Source organism: Canis lupus, chromosome 8 (genome assembly GCF_048164855.1).
Source record: "Canis lupus baileyi chromosome 8, mCanLup2.hap1, whole genome shotgun sequence".
Taxonomy (NCBI): domain Eukaryota; kingdom Metazoa; phylum Chordata; class Mammalia; order Carnivora; family Canidae; genus Canis; species Canis lupus.
In genome coordinates, this window is record NC_132845.1 from 28,004,287 (window position 1) to 28,026,584 (window position 22,298).

General features: G+C 39.2%; 1 protein-coding gene across 5 annotated transcripts in view; it reads left to right on the plus strand.

Moving 5' to 3' along the window:
- The window catches only part of CDC14A (cell division cycle 14A), a 163,545-nt gene that overhangs the window by 81,256 nt on the left and 59,991 nt on the right, over nt 1-22,298 (plus strand). For all 5 annotated transcript variants that reach the window (XM_072834702.1, XM_072834703.1, XM_072834701.1 and 2 more), the window contains 2 exons: nt 9,455-9,521; nt 12,530-12,592. In XM_072834702.1, coding sequence (XP_072690803.1) covers nt 9,455-9,521; nt 12,530-12,592 — 130 coding nt within the window. The remainder of the gene's footprint in view (nt 1-9,454; nt 9,522-12,529; nt 12,593-22,298) is intronic.

The following is a 22,298-nucleotide window of genomic DNA, read 5'->3' on the forward strand; positions in this document are numbered from 1 at the left end:
TAAACCTTTGCTTTCAATGCTTGGCATAATGAGAAAGATCTGCATTAGTTTTGAATAGTGAGGATGTGCTAGTTTCCTGAGTGTTGAAAATAGATGGGGATAGATGGCTTATGCATTACAAACTGTTCAGTCCATTCTCAACAGTAACTTTGAGTAACTTTGGCTACCATGAAAAGCAGACTCTTTATCAGATTTTTCTTGTTAATTTAGTAAATAAGTGCCATAGACAGCATCAGAGAACAGATACAACTGTCAGGGTCTCTATGACTCACTAAATACGTGTAAGGAGGTAAATTACATCTATTCTATTTTTTTGAAACATGGTGCGATACTTCGGTGGTTTGAGTTGTGAAAGTTGGTTCAGATTACTTTTTTTTGTTATTTCTATTTGATGGTCAGGTATCTGTGTTACCAAGTTTCTTTTTTTTATTTTTTATTTTATTTTTTATTTATTTGTGATAGTCATACAGAGAGAGAGAGAGAGAGAGAGAGAGAGAGGCAGAGACATAGGCAGAGGGAGAAGCAGGCTCCATGCACCGGGAGCCCGACGTGGGATTCGATTCCGGGTCTCCAGGATCGTGCCCTGGGCCAAAGGCAGGCGCCAAACTGCTGCGCCACCCAGGGATCTCTGTTACCAAGTTTCTACAGAAGTCAGTGTGAAACTTTTTTTTTTTAGTGTGAAACTTTTTGTCCTATTTATAGTATGCTTCCGATGGCCAGTCTTAGTTGATAAGTATAGTTTAGAAAAAGATTGCAATCATTTCCATTGATGAATATAGTTATTTTGTTGAATGTCTTGTTGAATATCTTTTCAATACTCAAACTAAAGACTATTTACTATTATTTATTATTTTTTAAAAAGGTTTATTTATTTATATGAGAAAGAGCATGAACATGGGGAAGGGTAGAGGGAGAGGAAGAGAAAAAGAATCCTCAAGCAGATTCCCCTCTGCGTGCAGAGCCTGATGCAGGGCTTGATCCCAGAACCCTGAAGTCATGACCTGAGCCAAAATCAAGAGACAGCTTCTTAAATGACTGAGCCATCCAGACATCCCCAATTTACTATTATTTTTATCTGTAAAGCAAAATTAGCATAGTTAAATGAATGGCACTCACTTCTTGCTAAAAGGCTCGTAACATAGTTTTTAGTCTGTTTTTTTTTTTTTTTTTTTGGTGCCTGTTATTGCTAATTCTTGACCAATTCATTTCTGTTGACTTATGTGACCTTTTAAGCCATGATTTAGAGATGAGTTTTTACATATCTGTATATTTGGATGAACAAAGTGATGTGTAGCCAGCCTTATGTTAAATCTGAAAAGTGGGAGATTCTGTGTTCTGTTTTTGTTAGTTACTAGTCATGCTCAGCTTTTGGGCATACCCTGTGAAGCCATTTGCTTTTGCTTTTTGAATGGGAGATGCCTTTGTTCTTTCGACAAGTTCTCATCAAATACCTTTTCATCTTGTAGGCCTAGATGAAAATCAGCTTTTTTTTTTCCCCTGGACCTGAAATATATGTGTCATGGATTTGTCCAGAGATTGGAAGTCAAGTATAATTTGGATAATTATGTGAAATATTTTGGGTCATTGTCTACTTGCCAGGTATCCTTACAATATAGTGTAGAACTGAACTATCCAGTATAGTAACTACTAGCTACGTGTGCTTTTGAGCACTTGAAATTTGTTTAGTCCAAACTGAGATAGACTGTAAGTTAAAGATATATATTGGATTTTAAAGATTTAGTATACAAAGAGTAAAGTATCGTCTTTATAATTACGTTCATTAAAGATTGTTTTATATAGTTTTTGCTTTGAAAGGTCAGTAGTTCCCCACCACTTGAGTTGTTCGGTTGATCTCGGTTGAGTGATCTCCTGGTAATGATCATTTATCCATTCATTCAACATCTGCAACATATTAATGTATGTAGCCCTGTGCTGGACTCTGGGCATGCAGACATAAAGAACACATTCTCGGTCCTTAAGGAGCTAATGATCTTGTGGCAGTTGTGTAGATGGGATTCAGGTCAGTGCTTAGGAGGATGTTTATGTGACCTTTGAGATCTTTTCCAACCCATTGCTCTGCAGGTATCTGCATACCTCCTAACTACTTGTTATACAGAGAACTTACAGAGAATCATGAGATCAAAACATACGTAGAGCAGAGCTGTCCCCCAGTATTTCTTCATCCATTTACTGTCAGCTCTATTTTATTCTTCATTGTAGTCTGTATATTTTAAACGCTGTGCCTCTGTTCTTGATTCTTTCATTTCAAATAACTACATTACCAGAAATGTCTTCGTATTGCTTTGTGTGAATATATTCTTTCATCTCCGGTTTCGTCTTCTCATTGTTAACATTTACAAGGTTGCTTCTTTCTGAGTGATGTCTAGATTCTTAAGTTACAAGCAGTCGTCTGTTGGTAAACTGGCTCTGTAAGTAAAAAACCTTTGTTGATTTCTGTGATATAAATACACCCACTAATGCTGATTTGGCTTCTCAAATTTCCTGAATATTCAATAATCACTCCTTGGGAGCTTCTAGGAAACAGTTCTCTGACAAAAGTGGATTAAGCCCTTTCTCTTTGAATCTAATTGTGCATGGTAGTTCTTATTTTCTTCAATTATTCTCTGGGTATGTGGGTGCTCAGTCTGTTAAGTGTCTGCTTTTGGCTCAGGTCATGATCTCAGGGTCCTGGGATCGAACCTTGTATTGAGCTCCCTGCTCAGTGGAGAGGCTGCTTCTCCCCATCTCTCTCCCTCTCTCCTCCACGCTCATGCTCTATCTCAAATAAATAAAACCTTAAAAGATTTTTTTCTTCTATTGTTTCTTTGCAAAATAAATGCAAAAACATAAAAAAAAAATCCCAATTGCTTCATCTGTTCAAATATTCATTCATTTAGTTTTTCATTCAACAAATTCATATTGATTGCCAGCTGCTCCCAAGGTCATGGTTACTAGATTTTTATAATCACTTTATAATAGCTTTATGGTTCAGGTGACTATTATGCTAGATGTCACATATAAAATGAGTTGTCAGGATAGATGGAGTTTAGATGGTCAGGCATGAGGTTGGGTTAAATTTGTATCTGGATATGTGTAGACAGCTGTTGGCTGTAACGTTAGTCTTCTATATTGGGGCTAGAGATGTATGATTTATTCTTCAGCAGAGGTGAATGATTAGAAACCCTGGGTGTTTGGGGTATTAACTTATCTCTGAATGAAGAGTAGCCTTACATTTATCTGTTTAAGAGAGTTAAATCAATGCATGGCAAAACTATCATGACAGATAATGGTAACTGCTTTGGTTTCCCCAGGCAGCATGGAGTGTGCGTACTTTCTCCTGCAGCTGAAGTCTGTGGATTTCATTTGTCCTTTATGGGGGAGGTAGCAATACAACATGTCCTCTTATTTAATCTAGAAAATATCTGTCTCAGTAAGTATGAGTGAGTGAGTAATGAATACATGGATAAATATGAGTGAAAAAGCAAACCAGGAATTAAGTAAACAGTTGGGAATTGTAATTGCAATAAAAAACTGTGGGACTTTTAAAACTTTCTATCACATTAGTATTGCAACTTAAGTTCTAAAAGCTCTGTATAGTCTTTCTAAAGTATGTGGGTGAAAATAAAAGTGTGTGTTTAATACCACTTGACAAATTCCTTTACTTAATTTAAATGTTTATTCAATATCTATTTTGTGCCAGGTAGTATATTAGGTACTAGGGAGAGAAGGGTGAGTAAAAAATATATAGATCCTACCTTCTTTGAGACTGTTATAGAGAGAGAGGCCGAGCCAAATAAGCATGCCACAATATCATGTCAAACTACAGTTAAGTCCAATAAAAAAAAGTTGGGGACCCACTACAGCCAGGGTGGCCTTGAGGCTTTTTTCCCTGGTGACTTTGACCTATGAGCTGTGATCCGAAGGGTAACCTAGTCAAAAGGGAGTGGGAGAAAATGTGACCAGCAGGAGCAAAGATCCTGTGGTGAGAGCAGAGGGCCCTATCCAACGGGCTTAGGCAAGGCCTTGTGATGGGCAGATCATAAGGGAGCATGATATGAGGAGGCCTAGCCAGGCAGAGTCAGATACCACCAGGCCTTATGTTCGTTGATTTGAAATTTCCCGTGAAAGCAACAGAATTCAGTGAAGGGTGTTAGTCAAAGAGTGACTAGATTGGATTACCTTTAAAAAAAATATCACTCTGGCTGCTGTGAGAAGACTGATCAGGAAGGTGAGGCATGGGTGTGGGAAGGCTGTTGCAAGAGTCCATCTGAGAGGTAGTGGGGGAGTTGGAGAGAAGTCCATGTAGCCCAGGGGCAGTTAAGACAGAAAAAGCAATGGGACATGGTGGTCGACAGGATGAGGGGAATGAAAGCTGGAGGGACATCTGAGTTCTAACGAATGATTGTGGAAGCCAAGTCTTTTAGGAGATAGGCAGTGCTAGAGGACTGGATTATTATTGTTGTTTTGGGGTGGGGCAGCTGCAAGAAGGTCTTCTTACGCAGTGAATGTGAGAAGCCTTAAGTCACCCAAATGGTATATGGTTGGCTATACTCTTGTGCAGTCTTAAGGAGTTTGTGTTAGAGCAATTTATATGGATGAAATAGTGTAGGGCAGTTTTCAAAATGTGCTCCTTTCTACCAGTGCATTAATACCCCCTGGAAACCTGTTAGAAATGCAGATTCTCAGGCTCTGCCCCAGACCTATTAGATTAGGACCTTGGATGGGGCCCAGCATTTTGTATTTAAGGAACCATCCAGGTGATGCAGATGTTTTCCCAACTAGTCCTAGGCTAGGGAGAGAGCAGTAAATGACAAGAATTTGAGTCTGGTATTGAACCTTGAGAATCTCTAATTGTTAAGGATTGGGAGGCAAAGGATGGCTTTGCCAAGAAGATTGGGCAGGAGTGATATTTGGAGAGGTAGAAGAAAAATCCAGGAAGCTAGTGAAGAGAGTATTCAAAGGAGTGTGATGCTTTTGCTGACAAATTCAATAAAATGGTACTTGGGAAATATTCCCTGGGCATAGAAGAAGTAGATACAGAGAAATACAAAGTAGGTTATTGATTGCCAAGGGTGGGGAGGGAGAGTGAGCAGTTTACTGTAAATGGGTGAAGAGTTTCTTTTTTGGGGGGCGCACAACTGTTTGGAATTAGTGGTGATATGAGTTGTGATATACCAAAAGCCACGGCATTGTGATTATGCTAAAATAAATCACTGAACTATCCACTTCAAAAAGGCTAAATTCACAATTCTTCAGAGAAGTCTTGTGATTCCTTTTAAAGGGGAGGCTGTAAGGAGAGGGGTGGTGGTTGAGGGGAGATACTCAGTCAAGAAAGTTTGGAATGGTTTTTCTTCTTTTGAAGATGGTAGAGACCTGAAAATGTTTAAATTCTGTTGGGAAGGACCCCAGGTAGAGATCTGGAGAAGAAAGTGATCATCAGTTGTGTTGAATAATGATACAGTTTCAGAGTTGAAGGGACTTCCATGGTTAACTGTGTTTTCCTAACCTGGATCTCCATTTTTTACAACAAAGTAGGTGAAAAATCATCCTGAAGCAATCCTCTGATTCAATCTTGAATGTTTCATGGGGCAGGTATCTTGATGTCTTCCAGGGCCAACCATTCTATTTTCAGATGGTTCTGACTGCCCTGAGGGGTTGAGGGAAATCATCAGGGAAGACTGATTTATAATATGGGAAATAATATTTCTTTTATAGAATAAAATCTCTCTGCTTCTTGAATGGACTTTCAATCTTATTTCAGTCATTTCCTTCATTCTCACTTCCCAAAGGGCCCAGTGCTGCCAAATCCTGAACCTTTGGGGAAATTTCTAGTATTAGTTGGGTTGATTCTTTTTTTTTTTTTTTTTAAGATTTTATTTACATATTCATGAGAGACACACAGAGAGGCGGAGACAAAGGCAGAGGGAGAAGCTGGCTCCCTTCAGGAAGCCTGATATGGAGCTTGATCCCAGGACTCCAGGATCATGACCTCAGCCAAAGGCAGACCCACAACCACTGAGCCAACCAGGCGCCCGATTCTCTAACTTTCTCACTGGCATCTTAATTAATGTTCAGTTTTCTTGGTTTTGTAATTTACTACCCCTCATCTGTCTGATTTCCAGCTTTCGGGATTTTATTGCTATTTTCTGCTCTCTTATTCTCCCTGAAGTTGTTGGAATCCATTTTAAAATGGATTTCATTTCAAAATTCTCTTTTTAGTGTGGTTTTGGCAGACTGTGTGTCCAATCTGCCACCTCTTCCTTTTCTTTCTCTCTTTTTCCCGTGAGAGAATATGTAATACATTTTTGTATCCCTTCACTTTTATGGTTATTCTCTTTGACAAAGTAGGAGCCGGGTTCCACTATTAAGCCATTTTTCTCAGTTGGTATGGGGGCAGGTTTTGGGAACCTATCGTCTCTGTGCAGCTGTCATGAGGATTAATTACCCCCGGAGTGATGGGTATAGTCTCCTTGGTGGGTATGTCATCTCCTTTCCCCAGTTCTGAGGATGGGACCTAATTTTATTGCATCCCTTATTATTTTTCTAGCTGTAAACTTCTTGTCTTTCTAGCCTGCTGTGACTGCTTTGTATCCTAATTCTGTCCCATAGCATGTTAACTCACCCTCCTCTCTCAGGTCTGCAGATTTGATCATCAGGTCACCAGAGCGCTCTTTCAGGCACCAGGAAAACCTGTGGCTATGATAGGACAAGAGATAACATGATCGTCTCATCAAACTTTGCAGACAGCCAGAAAGATGGGGTCTGGAGCTTTTCTGATGACTTACCTGTGTGAATTTGTTTAGGTGACTCTAGCCATGGGAAGACATACTTCAGAGAATAAGGAGTACTTCCAATTTCTTAAAATTATTTTACTCTTTTAAATAAAGTTTTCTGGGATCCCTGGTGGCGCAGCGGTTTGGCGCCTGCCTTTGGCCCAGGGCGCGATCCTGGAGACCCGGGATCGAATCCCACATCGGGCTCCCGGTGCATGGAGCCTGCTTCTCCCTCTGCCTGTGTCTCTGCGCCTCTCTCTCTCTCTGTGACTATCATAAATAAATAAAAATAAAAAAAAAATTAAAAAAAAAATAAATAAAGTTTTCTTTTTCCCTTTTCTTCACTTAATCAGTAATTTTTAATCTAGGGTCTGTGGAGATAGTTCAAGAGTTGTTGAATCTGAATGACAAGAAAAATGTCTTTGTTTTCACTAATCATGTAACTGATAAGATTACCTTCAATTATAAATGTTGGAAATAAACTCTAGTAGTATTAGCAATATGAATGTCACAATAGAAATTACAGACATTTTTGTATCCCATTATAGTTTTGGCATGCATCTTATATATTTCATATATCTTATTATTTATGTTCATTCCTTCTTCAAAATTATAGTTATTGTTAAACCTACTAGATCTTGTCACATACTAATAAACAGTAAGTTTGGTAAATATTATGGTATTGTAAGTTTTTTGTATTTTGATAAATTTGAATTATTCTTTTGTTATTCATTTATATTTTATACATTTAAAAGCATTCTGAGAAAAGGCGTTCACAAGCTTCATCTGATTGCTGAGAGGTTCATGACACACAAGAGATTCTGAACCGAGAAAAGGAGTTCACAAGTTTCATCAGATTGCTAAGAGGTCCATGACACACAATAAATTCTGAATTCTTGTCCCAAAGAGACAAGTGCCTACAAAAGAATATGTGATATAAACCACTATTTTATCTTGGATCCCCAGCTACACCTTTCTCTGGCTTAATCCATTAAAATATGTTTTTTAATGTATGGCCTATGTCTTTACAAGATATTTGGAAGAGGAGCTATTTTGGTTTTCACTGACCCATGAATTCAGATGGCACTAAAAAAGAAGTCTTGAAATCAGACTTACATATCTAGAATATCCCTTCCTATTTACATAGGTTAACTTTGAAGTTTTAGGACTTAAACATTTCTGTTAAGTTGCTTGGCTAACTTACTGGTTTGTTTTTTTTTTTTTTAAGATTTTATTTGTTTATTCATGAGAGACACAGAGAGAGATTGAGAGGCAGAGACACAGGCAGAGGGAGAAGCAGGCTCCATGCAGGGAGCCTGACGTGGGATTCGATCCCGGGTCCCCAGGATCACACCCTGGGCTGAAGGCGGCGCTCAACCACTTAGCCACCTGGGCTGCCCTGACTTACTGTTTTTATATTAGGTTATCAGGGTGCTGAAACCCAGTGACGTTAAAGTTCCATTTTAACTTATGGCGTGGCAGCCATAGGTTCAAGTTGCCTTGGATGGTTGTGATATGTTAATTATATGTTAAAGCCCTTACAGGTAATTTTCTCCCCATGGAGCATCATCTGGCACCTTCCCCACTGCTGCCCTTGGACTGACTTTCTGTGCTGCATTTGACTTTTGTTATTGGCAGGTGCCGGACAGCTCTGTTCCTTTGGGTCAGCTGTGGGGCCTAGGGAGAGAGACTGAGAACTTTGAGGTCAAGTTTCTTGCCTTGGACACCTTGGAACACTGCTAGTGTTAAAACTCTAGTGCCAGTTCTTGCTTCACCTGAACTTGATACTTCAGTTTTATGTTGCCTGAAGCAAGTCTGCTAAGTTACTCTAAAAATTTAAATAAAGTATGAAGTACTCAATTTTCGGTGCAGTAGATTCCCACTCCTTTTGATAACAACACTTCATGGTGCATTAGAAGCTCTCATGGATCCGACAGGAGATTATTCGGAAGTGTGACTGCCTCTTCCATAGTTTTTCTTTCTTTCTTTTTTTTTTTTTGGTGGCGCTGAGGAGGGTGGGTAGATGGATGGGGCCGCATTTAATCCATGATAATAACAGCTAGCTTCTGATGACTTGCCTACATTGTCCTCCTTACATTTTTATGCTTGTATTTATCATATTCCTGACGGGTGGTTGTTCCTCTGTCAGAATACCTTTAGTGATTATGAATCTTTTACTTAATGAAACAGTCTAGTTCACTGTTAATAATATAAAGAATAGTCATAGTATTTATTAGGTGCTTCCTATATCCTAGGGTCTTATATGAAGGACTTTATATTTATTAGATGTAATCTGACAACAATCCTGTGCATGGCAGATACTATCAGTAACATCATTTCAGAGATGGGAAACCAAGACTTATAGAGGTAAAATAACTTGCTCATGGTCCCAGCCATATGTGGCAGAGCTGGAATTTGAATGAAGGCAGTCTGACTTCAGAACTCAGGCTCTTAGATCTGCTTTTCTGGTTAATTCTGCCTATTTCATTAAAGCAGTTTCAGAAATGATTCAGTAAAGCTCTAATAGTAGTTAACTAATAGGATCTGATGGGTTACATTAATTTATCGTGTTGATAGCTGTGAAGCCAAACAAGCATATCGTCAGTTGACTTTGGTATTTTATTATTTGAATGTTCTGAATGTGCGTTTTTAGTGTTTTGTTTTGTTTTTTGTATTTATAGGGATGCTTCCTTTGGAAATTGCACTTATAATCTCACCATCCTCGACTGTTTGCAGGGAATCAGAAAGGTAATAATAATTCTCCTTGCTGTAGTTGACATAGAAGTTTCAAAATATGAAAAAAGAATAATTTCAACATCCTTGTTTGTCATTGCAGAGAAGAAAGGACAGGCAGTGAGCAGAAGGCTTTCACTTCTTGATGGAATGATCTGTAAAATGTAGACTGTCGGGCAAATTGAGGAGTGTCTGGGAGTAACTCTAACTCCTTATTGCAGTAGAAGGGCTTTCTCTTTCTTATTTAAATTAATCCTGTTCTGGGGCAGATGTATCATTTCTATCTGCTGCTCTGCCTGTGACATTGCTTTGTCACTGATGCGGCTTCCTTATCAAGCTAGAGTTTAGTGTGGGAGAGATAGGAAGCCACTGCACACCTCTTTTACTGTGGGGGAGAATATTTCCATGTTGGTTTCCTATCTGGATATTATTACATGCCTATGAAGGAGTAAGTAGGCCAGATATTATTATTTCATTTTTATAGATGAGGAAACAATCCTAGAGAAGGTAAGTTATTCTTAGGGCCATAGGGAGTTATTAGGAGGGCTAATTCTAACTCACATTTCCTTATCAATTTGGAGCTTTCTAATATATCAGGGTATCTTATAAATCAAAGGTTGTTCTAGAAGCATCGATCTACTGGGAAGTCATGCACAGTGCATGCTATACTGTGAATTCTAATGAAGGTTCAGAGTACATGATTCCATCTTGAATGTATAGCCATGATTTATCATCAGTCAGGAATGTACATATTGCATAACCCATTGGCAAGGGTCATTACGGATTATACACACACTATCAGCAGTGACTCTTGTTCCAGTTTTTCTCTGATGTAATACAAAACTGATTTTGTTACATTTTGAGTTGAGAAAATTGGTTATGTATACTAGTTTTGTGGGTTTATTTTTGACTTTAATATATCGTTTATAAATGAATTTAAGCTCTGTAAAAGTTTAAAATAGTTTCAAATATTTTTCTTTTCACTTAAAAACTGTCAAAATGCTCTAGAACATCCCGCAAATAATGTCACAAACCCAGACTTCTAGTAACACGTTAAGAACCCTTATGGAGATATTATTCAATATGTAATTCACTGTGATAGCATTTAAAAAGTATGCCCGAGGGGAAAAAAGTAACTTACTTATTGTTATTGTTGTTATTGTTTTGCCTGTTCTAACGTCTGGTACAGGCTGTTTCTTTATAAATTTATGAAGTTCAGAAAGAGTTCACACTGGAATATCCCCGCCTGTTGTGGTAACTTGGTAACTTGATATAGAAATTTATGACATCCTTCCTGCTATAGAGGAAAGGTGTGACTTTGTTCATGGATAAAGTCTTCTGTGAATTTCTTGTTCCATCAAGTGCCTGGGTTTATTTTACCCAAATGTAGATGAGATTTTAGAAGATTTGGCAGTGTTCAACATGTCTTTGAGACACATTACCCTTCCCCATACTCTCTCTTACATAATAAGCCACTGTGTTCTGGGCAATTGCTGTGACAAAGAGTATCATACTCCTAAGAATGTAGACAGAGTGTGGCTGCATTTTTGCCTTTTTAGGAAGCATAGCTTTCTGATTTTGTTGTATTGGCATCATCATAAGCATAGTTCACATGTGTGTGAACTACACACAGAAACATGTACAAACACACACTTTGAATGAAGAGAAAGGAAGGAAGGTTGTAGGTCCTTAGTATATTTTTCTCACTGCTTTCACTGGATTGGTGCATCTGGATCCACTAAATTGCTTTGTTTAAAGGTGAAAGGATTTAAAAAATTTGTTTTGCTTGTAAAACAAGTGTTGACTAAACCAGTGTTGTCAGAATTTATCATTTATAAGAAACACCTAGAAGGCATGTTAAAATGCTGATCCTACCCCCAAAGAATCACATTTAATAGTTCTGGGATGGGGTTTAGGAATTTGTATTTTAAAGTGCTTCTGTTGTAGGTGATCCGTGTTCTGCATTTTGGAAAACATTGGTCTCTAAAGTATTTTCAAAGATAGATGTACGAGAACTTGACTTAATAGTTTCTTCTATTTTTAAAGACTTGAATATGTAACTTTTAAAAGTAACAGTGGTTTTGTATTCTATTATAATCTGAATAGCTTCATGACTTATAAAAGACTGTCCTCTTCAAAATTTTGTATCTTAGCAAGCTGGATAGTTTTCAAAGTTCTAAGTCATTAGTTATAAAAAGGAGTAATGAATGTTTTCTTTGTGTTGTTAAAAATATCAGCTCTTCCTCTAAATTGTAAGAGCAGTCAAGTACGCTTTTACTCTGTCAGTAGCTATTACCATAAAACAAATTCTCTCAAAGAGTTTTAGGAACAATTAAGGGCCTATTAAGTAAAAATGCCCCTTTTGCTAAGTGGCTCATTAGTGATAAAAGAGAAACAAAGCCTCAGGAATAATTGATTTTTCTTCTCCTATCTGAAAAGTTAATCACTGTTAGATGTGAATTAATTGCATAGTTCCCAATAGGTTTTTTTTTTTTAAGATTTTATTTATTTATTTATTTATTTATTTATTTATTTATTTATTTATTTATTTATGAGAGACACCGAGAAAGAGGCAGAGACACAGGCAGAGGGAGAAGCAGGCTTCCTGAGAGCCCGATGTGGGACTCGATCCTGGAACTCCAGAATCAGGTCCTGAGCCCAAGGCAGACCTCAACCACTTAGCCACCCAGACATCCCCCCAACAGGTTTTAACTCTACTTTTGCTAGCATATTCCATTTTATATACATAATTGATTTTTATACAAAACTAATGTAAATTAGGACTCTAGATACATTTTGTGGGACATATTTTCGTGCTTTTCTAAGTGTTAAGTCCCACTTGTGAGAAAGTTTCAGTGCAAAATTACTAATGTTAGAAGGTGATTTCTAGATATGCATTATAAATGAAAGATTTCAAGCTTTTCCTTCAGGTTAATGAGGATCATCTGTGAACAGGCATTCTAGGAATGACTAGAGGACTTACCAATTTTTCGTGAAAAAACTAACTCAAATTCTGCTTCTAGGGATTACAACATGGATTTTTTGACTTTGAGACATTTGATGTGGATGAATATGAACATTATGAGGTTTGTACATTTTAATATTTTGCAAGATATAATTTCATGTTAATTAAAATCCCCTACCTCCTCACTCTTCCTCACCCTCCAACACTCAGGTATTGCAAATTGAATGGCTGCTAAAATAAAAGCATCCTGGAGTTTTCTGTAGTTGTCAGTTTTGTCCTTTCAGCTTGCTTATTGCCTTTGAACCAGGAATCACCAAAATTTTAGTTTGGGAAAAACATCATATCTATAATGTTCTTCCACCAAACCTCTGTTGACAGTTGTTTTACATGTTTAGTTTATAAGAAAAAATAATTTCAAAGTATAGTTTGCTAGTGATTCTGAGTTACTATTAATTTAAAATTCAGTTTCTGTTTAAAACAAAACTAGACTTGCATTTTATAATATTTTTGACTGGATAAATTTTATTTTGAAATGTGGCTGAATTTGCCTAGTTCTACGAGTTGGCTGAGTTTTTTTCCCCTTGTCATCATGAAGCTTTTGAATAATATCTTGCCTGCTCAACGATGCAGTTTAGGCAAGGGCTGTCCCAGCCAGGTTGTGGTTTAAGGAGGCAGTGAAGAAGAGCACTTTCTGAATAGGAGGAGGAGGAGTCTAGAAGCAGTTAGCTTTTCTGGAAGATGAGAAACCCCAACATTCTATGCAAGTGAGCTCATCTGTTGGGGTTCTCCAGAGGACCTGTGAAATGTATCACTATCCTTAGCAACAGAGGGCAGCCCTCCCACTTTGGGCTCTAGTTCAGGATTTCTGTTTGGAAATCCTGCTTACATGTTAAACTTAACATGTCTGAAAAGAAACTGGCCATCTTGTCACTCAAACATGGTCTTCTGAAGCTTCATTCCTTTGTATCAATGGCACCACCATCCTGCAGTTCCCAGGTCAAGAACAGAAGCGCTTCTCTTTCCCTCCCTAATCTAAGCAGCATTTGAACTCTGGGGATGTGTTTCATCTTTCCTGTCCTTTCTGTTCTCCCTTTCTTCCCTTTGGCTCAGGTGCCATGCCTTTCCTTGTGGACTCTTATAAGCACTCTCTAATGAGCCCTGGCCCTTCTTCTCTTGTTGGTCTTTCATCCACGTGACTGAGTGATCGTAAAACAGAGCTCTCATCATTCTTGACCCCAAACTGCTCAGCCTTCCTTTCTGCCCCATGCCCACCCTCTTTAACATTTCCCCTCCTCCATTTCGTGTGTGTCAGATCTACACAGATCATTACTCTCTTGGGTACTTTCTCCCTTCAGTTTCATATGTTACAATTTGCACTTTCCATTTCTCTATCATGGCTGATTGTGTACAGCTTTATTTTTCTTATTGGATCACAAATTCCTTGTGAGGTAGGACATGGCTAAATGGAAAAATTTATATCTAGTTCTTGGATAGAAGGATTTAGCATCATAAAACTGCTATTTCTCCTCAAATTAATAAATTTAGTGTAATTAATTAAAAATCTTGAGCTAGCTTACTTTCTTTCTTGCCAAAAAAGCATTGTTCTCATGGCATTTTTATTAGTGGCAAAAAAAAAAAAAAATTCATCCCCGCAAACCCCGTCCCCCAACTAGAAACAAAGAGACTGTCCACTTATAAGAAGGGAAGATTGAATCCTTGTAGTACACACAGACACCATGGAATGGTTGTAGTGATGTGAAAAAGGGAATTTGAGCTATATTGCGTGTCTTCGAATGATTTCTCTAACATATTCTTTGGAAGAAAAGATACAGATAAGCGCTCATAATGTAATCCCCTCTTTTAATAAACAATAATGAGATCCCATTTCACCTATATATGTATATCTGTATTAGAAGAGCAGAGCTGATTTCCTGTGGAGCTAATAAAGCTTAAAATTTAGAGACCTCCACTTCCATGGGTACCCTTTAAGGTCCTATATACCTAATTGTATATTTATAATTCTGTATTTTTTTTTAAAGATTTTATTTGTTTATTCATGAGAGACGAGAGAGAGAGGCAGAAGCATAGGCAGAGGGAGAAGCAGGCTCCCTCTGGCGAGCCCCATATGGGATTCGATTCTAGGACCTTGGGATCATGACCAAAGGCAGATGCTTAACCACTGAGCCATGCAGGTGCCCCCTGTATTCTTTTCTTCAAGTGGGCTTCCAAATCAAATAAGCTTCACACTCCATGTGTATTAGCATGGAGAAAATTATATGTCAAAATGCTAATGCCATTTCCATTAAAGGAGATGGTGTGGGGACTCAGGAAGAGGAAGGAACAAATACCACAATAACTAGAAAAAAACTATTTGACATTTTACTCATTCCTTCATATTTTTTTGAAAACTTTAATGTTTATGTTGAGAGGTAGTTGGAAAAGCTGTTGCAAAACCTGAAATAGACAGTACAGTATCGTTCTTGCAAACCAACCAGCCAGCCAGCCAAACAAAAAAGTCTGTTAAGAATGTGGTCATACCGTCACCTGAATAAACAACAACAACTATAACAATAACAACACAGATAATAATGGGAGGCAGGAGGCAGTTGGTGAACATTTTAAAAGTTTTCTGTCAAATTACTTCCTTTCTGGGAGTGATACACACACACACACACACACACACACACACAAACACACACACACATTCTGTCATAAAGCCCAGGAAAAGAAAATCACAAAGGACGCTTTTCAAGGAGTGAGCGTTTCATAAATGCAGCTGCTCAATGAATATATGAAGGAACTCTCCTCCCGACACTCTGTGCACCTGATCCTTTCTTGCCATAATTTCTCTCACTTTTCATTCTCTCACCTGCTTTAGTGAGTTTGGACATTGGATGATCTCGTAGGATAGCTAGATACACATATTTAGTGTGTTCCAACAAAGTAGGCATTCCAATGAAGACGTGGTTTTCCTAGTAAGATTTTATCATTGATAGCAAATTAGGAGAATGTAAGTCTTAGATTAGTGGGGGATATTCAGGATGAAGCTTTTCAAAGGCACTTCTTTTTTTTTTTTTTTTAAAGATTTTATTTATTTACTCATGAGAGACACAGAAAGAGGGGCACAGATGCAGGCAGAGGGAGAAGCAGGCTCCATGCAGGGAGCCCGACGTGGGACTCCATTCCGGGTCTCCAGGATCACGCCCTGGGGGTGCTAAACTGAGCCACCCGGGCTGCCCCTCAAAGGAACTTCTTGAGTGAACTACATTTAATACATAATTTGATCAAGAAAAAGCCTAAATTAATGAGATCGCATCTCTGTGTGAGATTGAAGGGCAATTTTATGATAGAATGCCACTTATAAATGTTGTTAGTGACAAGGCCAGCAGAACATGGAAAATACTCATTTTACAAAATCTTCAGATAAACTTTTGCTCATTCTGAAAAAGGTTATACCTATTTTCCTTCTGTAATTCATGGGTCTAGAGCGTTGCTGTCCATAGAAATATATATAATGAGAATTATATATATTTTAAACATTCTAGTAGCCACATTTAGAAAAAGTAAAATGAAATGATGAGATTAATTTTAATATATTTTACCTAATCCAATATACCCAAACTATCATTTCATCATGTAATCAATACAAAAATTATTGGGGATCCCTAGGTGGCTCAGCGGTTTGGTGCCTGCCATTGGCCCAGGGCGCGATCCTGGAGTCCTGGGATCGAGTCCTGCATTGGGCTCCTGGCATGGAGCCTGCTTCTCCCTCTGCCTGTGTCTCTGCCTCTCTCTCTCTCTCTCTATGTCTATCATAAATAAAAAATAAATAAATATTAAAAAAATACAAAAATTATTATTGAAGTATTTTACATTCCTATTTTTGAACTAAGTCTTCGAATCTCAGCATGTAGTTTGCTCTATGGCACATCTCAGTTTGGACTAGTCACTTTTTTTTTTTTTTTTTAAGTAGGCTTCATATCCAGCATGGAGCCCAGTGTGGGGCTTGAACTCTTGACGCTGAAATGAAGACCTGACTTGAAATCAGAGTTAGATGCTTTAACCGACTGAGCCCCCAGGTGCCCCTGGACTGATCACATTTCAAGTGCTCCATAGATGCATGTAGGTAGAGGGCAGATTCTGCAGGGTCAGGCTTGGCCATGAACTGTTGAGGTCCCTTGGAATGATGTGAAGCCTGAGATTAGCAGAACAGGTTATGCTGCCTTGCTTCAGGTGATCTAATTATTCACATAAGAGTTAAGCCCTGTCACATTTAAAAGGCTTGGGATAAGGTATCTCAGGCTCTTGCTTTATTTCCATGTGACTTCCAAAATGGCCCATTAATTATTGGTGAACAAAAGTATCTTCCAGAATGTGATCTCTCAGGTCCTTTACCAAGCTGTTGAACCATGCATTCTTCACTTTTGCACTGATCATACAGGTATAATCCTGGCAGCTATGCCATGAAGATCCCAGAAAGTAACTGCAAGAAAATGGTCCCAAAACTTCTCCTAAGAATCAGTATCCAAATGTTCATACTTTTCCATCAGGTTTCTTAAGGTATTTTCAAAGAACTAAGAGAGCAGCCACTCCTTTGAAACGTAGCCATTCATGGTTTCACTTGAAAAATGAAAAGAGACCTTTTCCCCTCGGGAATAGTGGTGAAGATGAAAGAGCTTGAGTATTCAAATTATGTTCCTTTGGGTATGTGAGGAGCTGTACCCTCACGTACCTCTGTATGGTTACTGCTCACGTAGGATAGTATTCTGCTTGTGAAACCCTGAAGGAACACCCATACATAGAGTCTGCCTTCAGTCAGCCTTTTGAAAGTTCTTCTTTGGGGAACCATCCTTACTAAATAGGGCCCCGCCTAAAATTGATGGTGGTGCTTTTAGGCATTATCTTAAGTCATTATTCATCAAAGAGAACTTGAAGTTGTGTCTTTTGTTTGTCATTTGGTTGTCTCCAAGGGGCTTTCTACTGTTTACCAGAAGGCTTGCCATTTTTGATGATGTCTCTGTGTTGGCCATACACAGATAAACTCTCAGAGCAGCATCATTTCCCCAGGAGAGGGGAGGAGAAGAGAAGGGCAAAGAAACAAACCCTGGGGAAGCTTGTGGAGATGCCTCATTGGCGTGGCTTGTGTTTATTACCCCATCCAGAATTTGGCCTATGCAATTGCTAGGAGTTTCCTTAAATACTTCTTTTGGGATTAAATGGAGCTTAAAGTTTACATAAAGCCTACTTCAAAAACTAAGAAATTAATTTGTCTTCATTCTTTGAGTTATATCTTCCACTATCTTTTTTTCCCTCCCATAAATCATTCCTTTTTTGAGGAAAACAACAACAACAACGTGCTTTTGGTGGGTGAAGTAACATGGTCAGTGTGAGGATATTTCCCAGAATTACTGACGGTGACCCTTTGCTTTTACATGCTGCCAAACCAGGGCCACTATACCAGAGGTTACTTGATGGGCGTGGTTAGAGTCGCACCTGGCTCCTGCAGGCCTGGTGACAGACTGACTGGTTACTGCCCACTTGAGTGTGGAGTCACTGCATAGGGCCTTCTTTTGCTTCTCTCATCAACGCACATGTGGAAAAGGATAATATTTGCTCAGTACCCTGTGATTATAGCTCATAGCTGTTGGCAACTGGCCTGGGCACTCTGGCTGGCCTGGTCCCTGCCAAGGCAACTCCATTCTGTTTCACTGATTAGGAAGCTTTGTTGAACAGAAATAATGGTGTACAGATAAACCCTGGTTCTGTGAGAGTCAAGAAGCTGCATTACACTCTTTATGGCCTTGAGCTGATAACTTTTCAGTTCGTTTATTGAACAGATGTTTATTTAAGTACCTCCTGTTTTCTCAGTATATTTGCTAGGTCTGGTACTTTTTTTTTTTCCCCCTCAAGAGGCTGCCTGCAATTTCCTCTCCATGTGTGGGGTTAGAGCCTTTATTCTTATCATCTGCTACCATAGAATCCTTATATTCTTGCAGAAGTTATCATGTCCAACCTTTGTCACAAACCCCATCTTCAAGCTTATTAGATTAATTGTTTACACAGAATTTTGCCTTCATCCATGACAGGCTGAATGTGGAAAATTTTGCTCCTGAGATGTTCTAGCATTGTGTAAGTCATTATTATTACTATCTTCACTTACAGGGTATTCATTTGGGAAAAGAGCACTGCTGTCGTCGTAGAATGTGATTGCACATGATCTTAGCCACATTACAGTGTAGCTAGCCTATGTGGGAACTGTTTGCAAGAGTGTTGCTCAATTTTGGATGTCTTGACTCTTAGGCCTTTTCCATATTCCTATCAGAGTGTGTGTTTTAGAAATTGAGTCTGATTATACCAGTCTTCTGCATTAAGTCCTTCATGGCTCCACACTGACTAAAAGTATGGAGGAAATACGGACTCCTTACTGTGGCACAAAAGGCCCTCTTGACACGGGTTTTCCTTCCTCTCCACTCTTGTCTCTTCCTCTTCCCTCTCAGACCCAAATCCACATAGCTTCCTGGACGGCAGTGCTTCTTGATGTTTTTGTGCCTTGCAACACACTCTTGTTCCCCCTCTTCCTGTGATCTCTTCTTTCCTGCCCATCACATGTACGTCAGTATGTCTGACTAAGTCATTCTCAGCTCCGTGGGAGCTCTTCTCACGTGGTGCTGCATGGTACTCTGTACACATCCCTGCACTCTGGCTGCTCGAGGTCAGGAACCGTGCCTTTTTCATCTTTGTATGAGTAAGTAACCCAGCAGGATAGTATACTCATAGTGGGCACTCATTACATATTGGTCAGATGAAAGAATAAATAAATGATTGAATACTAAAATCAGGGATGTAGCACCTTGGAAAGTGACCAGGACTTATTAATTAAGAATTCTGATTTTGTAGTAACACTCCAGGGGCAAAATATATTGACTGTGGTAGTCAACATCTTTAAATGATGTTTCTTTCTTTCATTACCAACCAATCTATGTTTCAGAAGTGAGTTTTTAAAAAAGATTTTATTTATTTATTTGAGAGAGAGTGAGCACAAGTGGGGTGGAGAGGCAAAGGGAAAGGGAGAAGCTGACTCTGTGCTGAGCGGAGAGCCTGATGCATGACTTGATCCTAGGACCCCAGGAGCATGACCTGAGCCAAAAGCAGATGCTTAACTGACTGAGCCACTCCGGTGCTCTGTGAGTTTTTTTTTAAAACCAGTTATGTCCGACACAAATTGCGAGGTGTCTTCTTCAACCAGGCTGTCCATGTAACCTCAATTTAGCTTAATATATGAGCAGAGATAGTGTCCAGGTTGACTATCTCATCCTTCATTGCAGATAATAAGTAAATTGTCACCTGACTAGGTAGTGTGCATTCCTGAGGGTGCCCATATGTATGTACCTTGAGAATGAATAGTGTTTGTTAGGTCTCCTATTGCTCAATATACTACCTTAGGTCAACAGCAGGAGTTATTGCTATTGAACACCCAAGGTATGATGTTTCAGGGCTTTGCTTTGGATTACAGTTTGTATACCAAACTAGAATGTAAGTAATCTGGGTGCTGCTTGCTTGCTCTGCCCTCTTGTTCATGGATTATGGAACTAGAAAAATGTGAATTCTTGCTGTAAGACTAGAGTCAAGCAAGCTCCAGAATGCAGGTAGGTGAGCACACCCTTACCACCTGGAGGAACTATGGAGGTATGCCTCCCACAGGGATTTGACTACTCAAAGAACTAACTATTAGAAGCATTTCCCTGGAGCTCTCCTATAGTCCTGAGTATACCACTTAAAAGCTACAAGTTTAAGGAAGCAAAATTCCTTCCTGGACACTGTGACTAATAAGGTGGAATGACCCAGCATTGCCATATCTGCTAATCCACTATACCCATTGCTGGTTCAAAGGTCATGTTGCTTAAATCTATAAAATGTTTTTTTTTTTAAAGATTTTTATTTATTTATTCGAGAGAGAGAGAGAGAGAGGCAGAGACACAGGCAGAGGGAGAAGCAGGCTCCATGCCGGGACCCGACACGGGACTTGATCCCAGGACTCCAGGATCGTGCCCTGGGCCAAAGGCAGGTGCCAAACCGCTGAGGGATCCCCTATAAAATGGGATCCCCTATAAAATGTTTTGAGGTCTACCTTGTCCTAAGAAATTTCCCATGGTTTTTTCTTCCTCTTTAGTTTGCTTTCTGTGTTCTCTTTTACCTTGAAGCTTTTTTTTTTTTTAAAGATTTTATTTATTCATGAAAGACACACAAAGAGAGAGAGGCAGAGTCACAGGCAGAGGGAGAAGCAGGCTCCCTGTGGGGAGACTGATGTGGGACTTGATCCCAGGACCCTGGGATCACAACCTGAGCAAAAGGCAGACACTCAACCTCTGAGCCACCCAGATACCCTACCTCCAAGCTTCTTAAGAGAGCAGTCTAGACTCTGTTACAGTCAGTTGGTTCTGGGCTGGCCTTTACCTCTATAAGTTTTATGAAACTCTCTGTGCTTACAGAAGAGCCAGCAAACCACATGGTTGTGTTTGACCCTCTTCTTACTTGATTTGTTCTGTGGCCACTCTAGTTCTGGATGCTTGCTTTCTTTCCCTAATTCCTAAGGTTCTATCTCATGCTTTTCTCTTCCTTGCTCTCTGGCCTTCTTTCTCAGTCTCCTTTGCGAGCATTTTCTCTCTTTTGTGCACCTGAAGCCCGCTCTTCTCTAGGGCTCTCTCCATGAGTGAGGGCATCTGCTTCCAAGTTTCAACAATTATACATGTGTTTGTGGTCTCAAATTGTCATATCTTGAGCAGTGGCACCTGCAAACATACCCTGGGTCCCTGGAGTTGCATTAGCAGAGGCTGCGCTGCTCTGAGCTGCTGGAGCAGTCTCCTAAGTGTTTTCTACCACCCAAATATCCCCACCCCAGCTGGAGCTAGCAGAGGCAAACCAATCATCCACATGGGGACCTCCTTTCTCCCCCCACCACACTTGCTCTCAAAAGCAAATCTGAATTAATAATCTAGAGTTTGATTATTTAAAGCCAGATGGCATGGCATTTTAATTTAAGCCAAGTAACTCAAATATTTACTCTGCTTTAAATACACAAAGTGCCAATCACTGCAGCATATTTGCATTTATATAATACAACTATACCATCAACACTATTTTATTGTTTTAGAAATGAGGGAAATAAAGGGAAGATACTTTTTAATGAATAAAAAGATTTTGTGATTCATTTTGATTTCTCAAATAGTTAAACCTCTTATATACTTCTATTGTAGTTCTTTCTTTCTTTCTTTCTTTCTTTCTTTCTTTCTTTCTTTCTTTCTTTCTTTCTTTCTTTCTCTTTCTTTCTTTTTTTAAAGATTTTATTTATTTACTCATGAGAGACACAGAGAGAGAGAGAGAGAGAGGCAGGGACACAGGCAGAGGGAGAAGCAGGCTCTATGCAGGGAGCCTGATGTGGGACTTGATCCCCCATCTCCAGGATCAGGACCTGGACTAAAGGTGGCGCTAAACCGCTGAGCCACCAGGGCTGCCCTATTATAGCCCTTTTCAAAGTGTAATGCAACTTTTTTTTTTTTTCTTTAAATGGATATCTTAGTTTGGGCTGCTGTAACAATACCAGAGACTGTGTGGCTTAAACAACAAACATTTATTTCTCATAGTTCTGGAGACTGAGAAATCCAAGGTCAAGGAACCAGCAGATTTGGTCGTTGGTAGCCCTGTTCCATAGCCGTATACTTCCCTTGTCTTCATATTGTAGAAGGGCAAGGAGCTCTGGGGGTCTTTTTTTAAGGATACTATCCCTTTATGAGGGTTCCATCCTTATGACCTTGTCGCCTCCCAAAGGC